The following is a 13,119-nucleotide window of genomic DNA, read 5'->3' on the forward strand; positions in this document are numbered from 1 at the left end:
CCTCAATGACGATGGCATGAAGCCAAAACTCGTATTAACTATAGTGATCGAGCGCCAATTAGTTTATCATAAAAGTGTTAGCGAAATAATCATTAAGGAAAAAACAAAGATTGAGAATGGAAGGGTCAAAAGGTGGTGAAAGTAGGATAAAATTAATTTCCATCAAACATTTTCCACCAAGACAATTTTAATCTGCTACTCTTTACTTCTTATGTGGCAAAAAATCAATATCACGAACAAGAACTGGTAACACTTATTCGAAAAACTTCGAATACTTTTCTTTGATACGTAAGCATATACGGAACAGAAGCAGAATAAAAAAAAAAGGATATATAAAAGAACTTGATGTTCATGACATCTCAAGGCAGACAAGAATACTAAATTTATCAAGCAGATGTACAGTGCACAATGTTTTGGTTTCATTTTGGCTTTATTTTTATTTTTCCTAATTCTCAGCTAAAAAATAAAATAAATACCAGAGTCACTTCTAACTCATATACAATTAATTACATGACCTCTAATGTAGATCATATGTAGAGATTAATAAACTGTCTCGGTCTCTTGCCCAGGATTTACTGGGGAGAGATAACAATTTGAAATTTAACATAATAAGGGTTGTTTGTTGATCATGACAGATTAGGAGAAAACTATAAACATCACATTAAATTAAACGTACGTTTAAACTCGACCCAACTATCAACTAGAAACCCAAACTCACAATGTAGTAATTCTATACAGCTCTGCAGGGCGCTAAAGCTATTGTATCCACTGTTCAGTACTTACAGTACACCGGTGAGAGTTCTAAACCAACAATTAATTTTCTCAATTGCCCCGGTATGGGCCAATTGAGGCCATGTATTTCCTTTCAGGCCAACTGTTGAGTTGTAGATTCGGCAACATTTTATTCTCCGAAGGGGGGAGCAATGTGTCGGTGAATGATTCTGTAGAACAGAACTGCAAAATCAATTCACTTCTTTATTGAGTTTATTTTGTTTAAATGTCAATTGTGTCTACAGTTCACCGTCAAAATTCACATTTCCTTTTCTATTGTGATAGTGTGTATTATTATCCGTCAGAAGAGTTTAAGGAAACGGTGTTGCATTTCTTTCAAGGCTGAGGTTCAATGAGAGTTTTATGCTTATTATTTTGCTCCTACACTTCAAATTAGCTTGCCTTAGGAGACCGCACAAGCAAACACAATAAAAACACTTTATAAATATTGGGTTGTCCGGAAAATAATGCAGGATTTTGGTATTAAACAAAAAAAAAGAAACTAGTTACTTTAAAGCAATGTTCTTTAATCAAAATAANATAAGGATGACTGAATTATTTCCAAGTAGCGGAATGCTACAGAGGTAAACAAACAATATCATTTGGAAGAGGATTAATAAGTGTTGACATTCATACATATGAGTAATCCTGTAAACGTAAACAGAATATTTTATATAGATTTTTTTTAATGAAAACTTAAAATCCTGCATTATTTTCCGGACAACCCAATAAATATTAAGAAATGATTAAACTTAGTTGTAATATGGTTATCAGTGTCTTTTGATCGCCCACGATTTCTTGTTGTCTGAAAAAATAACACATTCTATCAACGCTGACAGTAGGAACCGAACTGATCAGTTGCTGTTTTAACAGTTGTGGCAGTTTATAAGTTGGCCGTGTTAATTTCATAGCTATGCTCTTTGGAGTCGACCGTAAAAAGAGGGCATTAAATTGATTTTCCGAGATATCAAACTACAAGTTTAGCACCTCGCAAACATCAACAAGTTGTGGTTGGTCTGTTTACTGTTTTGACAATTATGTCCTTTTATAAGATAGATGTGTTAATTTTATAGTTGTACTCTTTGATAACGTGTCGATCCTAAGAAATGGACTTAAAAAACCAAATGACAAAACTTCAAGACCTCCCGACCAAACAGACTTCAGCGGTTAGTTTTATTATCAGCTGTGAATTAAAGACCTGCATGATCTGAGAGAATAATATTTCAGGTTGCACAATATTTCACACTGCATAACAAGAGGACAGTGGTCCATTTTGACGTGTGTCTTTTGATAAAGTGGTCTATATCAAGGTGATGAGACGATTAAACTTCAGAATCGTCATTCCGCAGAACCAAAAATTCAGTGTTTTGTTTTGATATCTGTGATATTTTATTAGGTGTCTATTTCTGTCCTTTTATTCTGTCCTTCAGAAACAGAAATACCAGGACCAAAGACCGACATGATCTGATACGACCTACATGTTCATCACCCTGCAAAACAAATAGTCAGTGGTCGGTCTGAGTGCTGTTTTGGCAGTTGTGTTCTTTTGTATGGAGATGATAATCAGGAGAAGGCATTAAACAAACCAAAGAGAGGGATGCTGAGAGACAACTAAACTGTAAAGTCCATAACCCCGAGACATCAAAGAAAATTCATTGGTTGTGTTTTTGGTGTCAACCCTCACAAACAGAGCAAAGACCTAAACGGTCGGAAACTATCAAATTACAAGTTGTTGACAAGAACAACAACAAAAGTTTACATGTTTATAACAATAATTCAGTGGGTGGTCTGTGTGCAGTTTTGACAGTTGTGTCCTTTTATAAGGCGTCGACCCTCACAAGGAATATAGATGATGAGAGAGGACTACATTGCAATGTCCCCGCAGACATCAACAAGAAGTCAGTGGTTGTGTGTTTTTTGTTCAGCTGTGTTTTTCATAAGGTGTCAACCCTCTGAAACAGACCAAAGGAACTAGGATGATCTGAGTCGACCAAACTACAGATTCATCATCCGTGCAGACTCGACAAAAAATCCCACAATCGATAACTCATGCAAATATTCGGCTAAATTTTACCAACGCTGTCGTACTAATATCAAATGCAATCAAATTACTTGTTTAAGCTTTAAAATATTGGGTAAGCATAGAAATGTTTTAAAGCAGATCTCACAATCTGTAAAATCGAAAGGGTATGCGACGTTTTTAGGAAAAGGGAAGAAAGAAATTTTGACGTAGGCTGTAGGAAAAAACAGGGCTTTTCGATCTTATTGTTCGGATCTGAGACTTTATCTATTAAGTTAGCCATTGTAACTTTTACGTTTATATCCCCGGATATGTAAACAAAGCCGAAGACACCACTTAGGATTTTTTTAATATTTATTTTCAACGTTGGTCAAAATAATGCTAACTACATAGCGTTTTGATAATTTTCATTTTATGGAATGTAACAAGAGATGGTGAAAAATGAAGAAAAAAATAATGGCTGCCTCCCCATTGGGTCCAGATGGTGGTCGGAACCACTTGGCGAGGTCATTATTGCAAATTGAGTTTCCTTCTTTTTCTTCCTTTACTTGCAGCATTGAAGGGCAGATGTTCGATCGAGTTTTCCAGAACCTATCATCCACGTTAATAACTGGAAAATCCCATGTGGCCGGGAGCCGCAGTCGATCTATAAAGGGTCGATTATACCGTTTCATCCTTAATTTAATTTCCTTCAAGCCAATCGCGGGATTCGAGTGGATAAAACCAGGAAAATACTTTTCTTTCTTTTAATCTATTTTGCTGAGTTAGGGAAAATGTCCAAGACAAAAGTTATTATTACGAATGTGCCGTTGATTTCATGGCCTTACCATAAATAAGGTAGTAGAATAAGGATTGACCTTTTCTGTCATGAATTACATTTATCGTTTTACTCAGGTTGAGAGGAAATTGTTATCATTGATTTTTCTTTGCTAATATTTCTTACTTTACAATTCTCCTTTCTCATCAATGATTTTCTCATCAAATTTAATCGATGAAATAGTAATAAAACAGTCCATAAAAACATCACAACCGGGTGTGAAATAAAACTGCCTGACTTTGGGTCAAGAAATAAATGCGCGTTCGACGTTGTTTTGAAAAAATTCTACGAAGCTCGTTGTTGATGCTGACACCGTCTCGAGAACCGTTTACGAGAATGGTCCGATTCTGAATGTACGATTTTCCGAAGTTTTTTCTCGTTGCGAAAACATTTTACAACGGCATAAAGAATATTTAGACCATTTGCTTGTTCTAGGCGATGCCGAATATGTACATATTTTATAAAAGATAAGATTCTTTACTATATATCTCAAACATTTTATATTTAACTAGTTAAAGCATAACAAAGCGTAGAAGTCAGCAATTTGCCAAAATTTCTTCCTATTCTAAAACGTAATAACTCCAGTAAGTAACAAACATTTCCCATTAAACATACAACTACATAAATATATTTCTCATTTTAATGTTCCATTGGTGCATTACAACGATACACCAATTAAAATTAATTTTATTAGGATGTACTTTAATTTAGCGAAACGTTTCCGCAATGTCAGAGAGAATTTTATCTAAAAATTTATTCCTAGTCGAGGCGTCGCCGAATCCACGTTTTATAATAGATATAATTTCAGACGTCGCATTAGTTCTTTAAATTGAACTTTTATGTTTTGATATGCTAAGAAGCTTGAAAGTCAACAATTAGAAGAATTTTTTTAATACTGACTAAATTTGGCGAGTAGTTTATAATAATAAAAAAAGAAACTGGGTCAAAAATTAACAATAATGGTTCCCTTCCTAAAATACAAGTACATCAATGCACTTCTCATGTCCCTACTCCATCTGTTCATTACGACATATTAATTTAATTTGGAAGAATAATGAAACTATGTAAAAACTAATGAACATGACATTTTACAGCATAAAGAATATGAATTTATACAATTTGTTTCTAGAGGAGATGCCGAATTCATTTATCAGAGATACAATTTCTGACGACTGTGTGTTTCTTAAAGTTTAATTTTTTTTTTGTAATAATCTGATAGGAATCAATGAAATTTGCCAGTAGATATATCAATTAAAATTAATGTCGTATATATGTTTTACGCCAAAACTTTTCAAAATTAATTAAATACATTTGTTCCTAGAGGAGACGACGAATCCATTTTTAGAGATATAATTTCTAACGTCTTTATATTTCTTTAACCATTTTTAGTGATCTATTAAGAATCAATGAAAATCCGCGAGTTACGAAAAATTCTCATTATCCTGACTTAATTTTAGCGAGTAGGCCTGTAAGAAAACTGAAACAATTACAAACCAATATACAATTGTTTTTCTTCTTAACAAACACATCTCACACTCATGTTACATCAGTTGGGTAGAATAGATCAATTAAAATTAATGTTCTTTAGATGTAATTCTCTGGTTTTAAGTCTAAAGTTGGAGGTTGTTCACGCCTGGAACCATTTTACAACAACATAAAGAATAGTAACTTAAACTATTTGTTTTTAGAACCGATGCCGAATTCATTTTCAAAGATAGGATTTCTGACGTCTTTATATTTCATAGAGCAAACAAAAAATAATGAAACTACGTAAAAACTAATGGACTATTATGTCTTTCTATCTTACACGTCTAATGTCGTTATTTCTGTTCATTACTATGATATATCAATTAATTTTGTTTACAAGAACTTCGCCCAGTTTTAAGCTTAAAGTTGCGGTTTTTCTCGTTGGAAAAATGTTGTGCAACGACATAAAGAACATCAATATAAAAATTTGTTTTTAGAAACGTCGCTGAATCCATATTTTAGAGATAGGTTTTCTAACGTCTCTGTACTTTTTTAAGTTTAATTAATCTTTTACGAATCAATGAAAATCTACAATTCACCTGAAATTCTTATCTTGATTTAATTTTAGACAGGAAGCATACAAGAAAATAATAAAATTATGACTAGTTATTCTTCTTAACAGACATGCCAGATTTTCATGTTATGTCGGTTTTTGACGATGATATATAAAATAAAATTATTGTTTTTTAGATGTACTTCGCCTTGTTTACAGCCAAAAGTTTTCAAAATCAATTTAATCTATTTGTTCCTAGAGGAGATGACTATGAGGAGTGAAGTGTGTGGTTGTACTTCACCTTGTTTTAAGTCTAAAGTTGCGGTTTTTCTCGTTGGAAAAAGGTTTTGCAACTACATAAAGAATATTAATGTAAAAATTTGTTTTCAGAGACGACGCTGAACCCATTTTTTTAGAGAAATGATTTCTGAAATCTCTATACTTATTATAAGTTTAACTTTCATATTGATCTTCTAAGAATCAATGAAAATCTACAATTTACCTAAAATTCTTCTTGTCTTGACTTAATTTTAGAGAGTAAGCATACGACAAAATAATGAAATTATATAAAAACCAAGAAAAAAATTGATTTTCTCCTTAACAAACGTGTCTGAATTTCATGATACATGACGATGATATATCAATTAAAATTGTGTTGTTTAGATTCCTGTTTTAAACCAAAAGTTTTCAAAATCAATTTCATCCATTTGTTCCTAGTAGACGAATCCATGTTTTACAGATATGATTTCTGACGTCTATATTTTTTAGAAATACGAAAATTATGAAACTACGTAAAAACTAATGGACTATTATGTTTTTCATCTTATCGAACACGTCTATGTCATGTTATATCGGTTCATTATGATAATCTATTAAAATTGAATTGTTTGAAGTCTAAAGCTGCCATTTTTATTATTACGGAAGTTTTACAACGTCATAAAGTATAATTTAGTTCATTTGTTTCTAGAGGAGAGCCGAATCCATGTTTTATAGAGGCATTTCCGACGTCTATGCTATTCTACATTAATGCGCTTTTCATGTTCTTGTTCCATTTGTACATTACGGCCATACACCGATTAAAATCAATTCCATTCGAAAATACTTCGCCTTGTGTTAAAATGTATTTTATTATTTATCGTGGCATAGGTGAGGGCGCCGGTACGGATAGGTAGCGTAAGTTGGCAACCCTGCTTATAAGAAAAATAGAGAATTCTAACGGACAGACAGTGTCTAGCGTCTTTTATTGTTTTCAATAATAAATAATTAACTTCCTTGTTTCAAAATTTAACAAAATTTGATTCGACTTTAATTATAATTGCGCGTTTTTAATTATTACGTTTGTCAGGGTGGTAGTTTCACAAGAGTTTCGTACTAGTATTGAATTGAAATAGTCTTAGGACGATATTATGGATTTAAAACAGGCATAACAAGGAGAATATTATATAGGGTAATAATGTCGTGTAAAAAACTTAGTGAAAAGTGTGGTTAAGCGGTATCAGAGCTTGTACGGTGAGTTATAACTGTTTGAAATGAAAACATAAACTTTAAGAACTCCACTCACCTTCTTCCAGGAGCCGGGACGCGTTGGGAAAAAGTATCGGGTCGAGATTGATTTTCTCCTTCATCAAATCTCTTATGAACTCGGCCGTCCTGGGGTCGAACTCCGTTTTGCCTTCCGCTGGGTTGCTCTGATCCATTTCGGCCACCATTTAAACAGAAGTGCCGACCTCTGAGAGAAGAGACAGACCTGACGAACTTCGGATCTCCAAGCGATAATGTAAACAAATCGGGAAAACGCCGAAAACAGGAGAACTTGGGTCAAGTAAACAAACGAGAGTCGAGAAAGATTATGGCCGGCACCTGGAGCTGCAGTCTGGCCAACATAAAAACCGCCGGCTCTGAAATGCCCCTTTTTTCCCGTGACTTGTTTTCGTCTATTTTTTTAAAATAATTATTGTTAATTACATCCATAATAAACGTACAAAAATAAATTTACTTTCCTTCCGACATGAGTTTTTTCTTATAATCACAAATATAATAAAACCTGAACATTTTTTAAAATTTTGTATTTACCGAAAAGATTAATAAACGATTAACTAAAATATAATAAAAAAGCTAATAAAGTAGAAATCTATAAAGAAACAATAATTGTCCTGCAGTTAATTAATTTGAGAAAATTCATTTACCTCCCACATTTTTAGAAAATAATTTTTATTAGATGCCATCAAGTGGTGGTTGTTGACTGGGTACCAGGATAAATAGGTCTAAAGAGTAACAAAAAGGCGGACGAGGCGGCTAAGTTCCCAACCTCCGGACTTAGCGGCTTGCCATCAGCTATTACGCTAAATATGCATTAACAACATGTTTAAAAGTGACAGTGTAGGTGGGCCAGATCGGCAGAGAGGCTCATACGTATTTATGGAAGGGTAAGTCACACGGGGACTTACTTTTAGGCCAAAGCAACGTATTTGTCCTTCATGTAAAGAAAGGTTACTCGATGTGTCCACCTAGTCGAAGGGTGCTATTCATTGGCTCCATATAGAGAGCGCGTAGAAATGCCTCCTGATATGAGAATTGTGCTTGAGTACGGCAGCGAGTTTTTGGAAACCCCGTTCCGATTTTCGGAATAAACAAGGTTGTTTTATTGTACATAGTACTGATATATGTATGGTTTGGTGTCCTCTTGTGTATGTTGTGTATGAACGTGTAATGTGAGAGAATGGCGAAATATTGAGTACTCCATCGACCCTCAATTAGGTTAGTTCCATAATAGGTATATGCTCCTCCACTTTAATTGAGTGAATAGTATGTAACTAGGAGTGTTTGGATCTTGAAGCTGATTGCTTTGGGGAAGTAAACAATTCAAATGTAACTTATGAAACAAACAGGAAACTATAATTTTTTTATTGCAATTATTCATTATTTTCATATCTAATGGTCGAGGGGGCTAAAGCGGGACCATCCAGTTAACCAAGCATTAACTCCCGCGATTCGGCCCCCTGATTCTCTAAATGCAATAAAAAGTATGACTAAAAAAAAGGGGCAGTATCGGTGGGCTGGATCTGCAGAGAAGCTAAAACGTACAAAGAGCACAGTCGGTAGGTAGACCTTGAAAGTACTCGTAGAAGAAGGGTCATCCTCACCCAATTAAGGATAGGACATTTGGTTGGCTGAGGTTGACATTTTTGGGCCAAAGTCCGCTTGTGTGTCCTTATATAGAGCAAGTTTGCTAGTTTTCCCACCTAATGAAGAGGGCACGTAGGAATCCCGCCCGAATGAGAATTGTGCTACGGCAGCGAGTATTTGGGTCCACTTTTACGATTCTTGGAGGAAACAGGGTTGTTTTATTTATATAGTACCGGTATTTTCGTATCCCATAGCGTGTGTTTTAATTTATTTAAGTGGCGTAATGTAATTAATATTGAGCACTTGTGTTGTAATTCCCCTTTTTCGCACGTTCAAATTGAGCGCCATTAAAAAACCATCTTCTCATTGGAACGTTGCGTTGGCGGGGGTATTGGCGGGTTCACTTTTGCAATTCATGTCGAGAGACATGGTTGTAGAAATCCTTCAACCTGATAATGAGCTAAGGGCTCGAAATCCGGATCGTTGGAAAACAACATTCTGTGAGTAGGAACTATCTTTTTTAAAAAGGAGGATTAAGGATATCTAATTCCGTCTTTTCAGGAACGATTCTGTTGGGGGTTGAAACGATCTAGCAGTTGACTGACAGCCCCTGGAGCCCATGGAGACGGATAAGACCTTGGTCTGACCCCGGGTTGGGTGATTCTCTAGACCCGCTGTAATTTATTGTAACTTACAAAAGTGAATTGCCAGTGCAGCTGACTACAAGTCACAGGCTCAACTCTGTATACGCATGTAGTATGTATGTACATGTGTGAGGAGATTTTCGCTTACGTTTTTTTTTTTTTTTTTTTTTTATGTTTTTTTTTTTTTTTTCCAATGATTTATATTGATCTTTTTTTTTTTTTTTTTATGTTTTTTATGTTTGATGAACATTTTTTGGGCTTTATATAGGAGAAATAGGCATTGTTTTTAGTCTGCAATACAATTGTTAATGTAGAATCATTTTGATTGAGTTAACATCAGTATTGTGGTAACCATATTAGTTAGAATGTTGCGAATTTAGACCCAGGGAGGATACGTACTAGCATTTCCCGTTTTTTTATTATTTTCGTATATTAATTATCACAGATAACATCTACAATAAATATAAAAAAATATTTCCTTTTCTTCCGACATTAGTTTTTTTATGTTAGAAAAAAAGTATTAAAATGTTACATGTTTTCCTCGAAAATGCCTTTTCGTTTAAAAACGAAACAACAAACATTAAAAGATAATAAAAAATGTGATTGAGGCTGCAGAAATTGACAAACAATCAATTAAAAACTCTCAGCATGTAATCACTTGGATAATTTTAATAAGATAAGCCTAATAATTTACAATCAACATGTTTTTAGATAATACTTTTTTTTTAAAGATAAGAAAAATACAGATCTTTCTTAATGACAAGGATTTATTTTTTAATTTTGGCGTTTCTGGTGGTTTTAAAACCGCGACCTAACCAGTGGATACACATGCGTTCCATTACTCCTAATGGACATCTTTAAAAATATTTTTAAAAAACTCTCTTTCAGGAGTTTCCCCACTTTGTAGATTATGTTCACGAATTTCTTTACATCTTTGCAAAGTGGTGATATCCCAGGTCCATTGATTATGCTTCTTCAGAGGGCATGAAAAATCATGTCTCAGTTTGGCCCAAGGTTGTGTTTCAACGGACAATGGCCGAACGTCTCGAGAATGATTCCTCGAGAAAAAGACATATTTTAAAAATACCAGACTTTTCGATACAACATACCTGGCATTTAATTTCATTGCGAGCTTTCCTTTATCTCTACCCACTATGAGTTACGTTTAACTTGAGCAAACTCGTTCTGTGACTCGTTCTGGCTCAAGTTCCATAGGAGTGAATGATTCATCTTTTGCAAGTTTACTCTTCTCATCTTGTTACTTTTTCCCATGGCCCTAAAAATGTTAGTTTTAAATGCTTAAAATTTAAAGAACGTGGACATCCAATCTGGTTAAAATGTTCTGAATTCATTTCGTTGACTTTAGCTTGATTTATTAAAAGGACCTTACCAGCTACAAATTTTGCCCCATTGCTCGTACAACCTTTTTTAAAATCCTTTATTGGATACTTTTTAAATTTTGGATTTTTTCAGAAAAATCTCTGTTTTTCAATATGATCGAGCGGTTGTGTGTTTTCCTTCGTTTGTCCAAAATTTTCTTATCGATTTTCATTAAAACTGTTTTCTCTTTCTTACCATAATCAAAAAGTCTGCACTTTTTTATCTTCTGAATGTATATAGGTGGCTGACCCAGTGACGCCTCCATAATCCACATAATCTTTGCACTTTTTGTAATTTGCTCCAGTTCACTTTAAGGACAAGGATATATTACAATTTATTTGTCCCCCATGTTTTCTGAGAAAATTCATATCATATATTTACAATTGGTTCGAATTTGGGCTTGTGAAATGTTGAAATGGAAACAGTTTTTTTCTCCCTTTGACAAAGGATCTAATCAAAATTAATCTTGCAAGTGAGGTTTCATGAGGATTTGCTTTTAAAAAAAGCGCTTCGGCTTAACAATGACGTCCCTAGAGGGCGGTGGAACAGGATTTAATATTTATGTAAAAAAGACACCCTATATCACCCATAGGATGAACAATGTTAACTTTAAAATTATTATATATATTAACAACCTATTTGGCAAACAGGGGACTAAATCGAATTTATTTTGAGCGAAATTTTAAGTTCTGCAAAAATGTTGCGCCATTGCAAAGGAAATGTTTTATTAAACATTTATTCAAAGTTACTATGAATTTTTATGTTTTAAGGCCTGAAAAGAAATGGAGGACATATATCAAAATATTTAAAAATTGATTATTAAGAAAATTGGGAATTTCCAGGAAGATAGGCTACCAAATTGATTACCCATGGGAATTATTAAAATTAGGACTCATTTATTGGTGTGATAAAAGAATTTGAATGATAAGGATTTTGGGTATCTGTAATTAATAAAAGGCAATCAAGTGTTGTCATAGATTAAGCAAATGTTCGAAAGAAGTGTAGATGTCTGAAATAAATTGCGGAAAATTCTCCCCCTGACCCAGATATTTCCAGCTCCCAAGAAAATACTTTCTGGAGAAAATGCGTCCAAATAACCGTCAATAATGTTGTATGATAGGTATGCGATAGGTATCTCTGTGTAAAAAGACGTACTGAAAGCTTCTGACAGATGAAAAGAGTGGATAGGGGAATCGGATATGATTGATTCAAATTGTCAACCCTCGTTGATACTAACAAAACGTATCCGAGATTGTGCTTCGCGTCAAAATTTAACATTACCGTTTTTAATGTGTGGATGTTAAATTAGCCTAAATTTAAAAATCCAATATATGCGTTTTCATTGTGTATTTCAAAACTTCAAAAAATATGCATGATTTGCATACTGGATACTTTTTGATTGTTGGATTGTAAAAAACATTGACATATTTTTTAAATTTGAGACTGATTCTCAGGTGATCTTGGCCTCGGGTTGGATTCCAACAGTTGGAAAGATCGTTTCGGATTTGAAAAAAGTACGTCCACCCAATCCGGGTGTTTTCCCGGGTCTGGCCCCCAGTTTTCCTCCCCTGGTGGGGGCGGAAACGGGCGCCTGCGCCGCCCCTGCTGGCCTCCCAGCACCCGCTTCTGACAATACCCAAAAACCCTACGACCCAATTACACACAGAGAGGCCCGTACCCGGGAGAGACCCGTTCTCGTGGAACAACCCTTCGTGAAGCCGTAAAGCACAATCCGGGGGCGGTTTTTGAATTTTTTTTTCGCTCGTATTATAGTTTCCCCCTCCCGCGCCCTCCCCCAAAAAGCTTAAAACTGATACACCGATAAACACCGGTCGACTCTTAAGACCTTTTGTTGTCGTTTTTCTATTTATTTCAACTCTTCACGGGGTCCAAAATTTTTAGTTATTCCAAATAAATCTATACATTAAAATCTCAAGACTAAAAGTGTGATAAAACCCTGTAACGTAAGCTCAAATTTTGGATTAAAGCTACAACGACAATTACAAAGGTAAGCTAAATGTTTTATCTGTAATCTGTACTTTACTTGAACTACAGCTCAAAATTGTTTTTGTTTTGGCGATTGAAAACATTCAACTTCATTATACCAAGTTCAATTAAGTTCACAGCAGTTTAAATAAATCTCTTCTCTTTTTCGTTAAAATTTGTAAACAATCCTCTTCTTCAATTGTTCTAACATCATTATTAAAATAAGACATTCGAATAGTAAACTAAATCAAATCATAACCAGCATAGGAACCATCCCTGAACTAGAAACTGACTTTTATTACTAGTTTTACTACAATATTAAACACTTTCCCATAGAATAAATTTAAATCAGTAG

At 34.3% G+C, this 13,119-nt stretch overlaps 2 protein-coding genes and 1 long non-coding RNA gene across 5 annotated transcripts in view; 2 read left to right on the top strand and 1 right to left on the bottom strand.

The window, feature by feature from the left end:
- Positions 1-7,463, bottom strand: part of LOC106662275 (KH domain-containing, RNA-binding, signal transduction-associated protein 2-like) — a 34,092-nt gene extending 26,629 nt beyond the window's left edge. Inside the window, exon 1 of the mRNA XM_014386253.1 lies at positions 7,190-7,463. Within this exon, the coding sequence (XP_014241739.1) occupies positions 7,190-7,337 (148 nt within the window). The 5' untranslated portion in view covers positions 7,338-7,463. The remainder of the gene's footprint in view (positions 1-7,189) is intronic.
- On the top strand, positions 6,446-7,633 carry LOC106662276. Its single transcript, XR_001339866.2, has 2 exons — positions 6,446-7,137; positions 7,200-7,633. It is a non-coding gene; the product is annotated as an uncharacterized LOC106662276 (long non-coding RNA).
- Positions 7,634-9,339: 1,706 nt separating this feature from the next.
- LOC106662085 (KH domain-containing, RNA-binding, signal transduction-associated protein 2-like) overlaps positions 9,340-13,119 on the top strand; it is a 34,650-nt gene continuing 30,870 nt past the window's right edge. For 2 of the 3 annotated variants that reach the window (XM_024225833.1, XM_014385896.2), the window contains exon 1: positions 9,340-9,514. In XM_024225833.1, the coding sequence (XP_024081601.1) occupies positions 9,513-9,514 (2 nt within the window). In that variant the 5' untranslated portion in view covers positions 9,340-9,512. Of the gene's footprint in view, positions 9,515-12,429; positions 12,787-13,119 lie in introns of those variants that run through there. The other variant, XM_024225831.1, reaches the window with a different exon arrangement.

The sequence above is a fragment of the Cimex lectularius genome, unplaced genomic scaffold (genome assembly GCF_000648675.2).
Source record: "Cimex lectularius strain Harlan isolate CLEC.00 unplaced genomic scaffold, Clec_2.1 scaffold3, whole genome shotgun sequence".
Classification (NCBI taxonomy): domain Eukaryota; kingdom Metazoa; phylum Arthropoda; class Insecta; order Hemiptera; family Cimicidae; genus Cimex; species Cimex lectularius.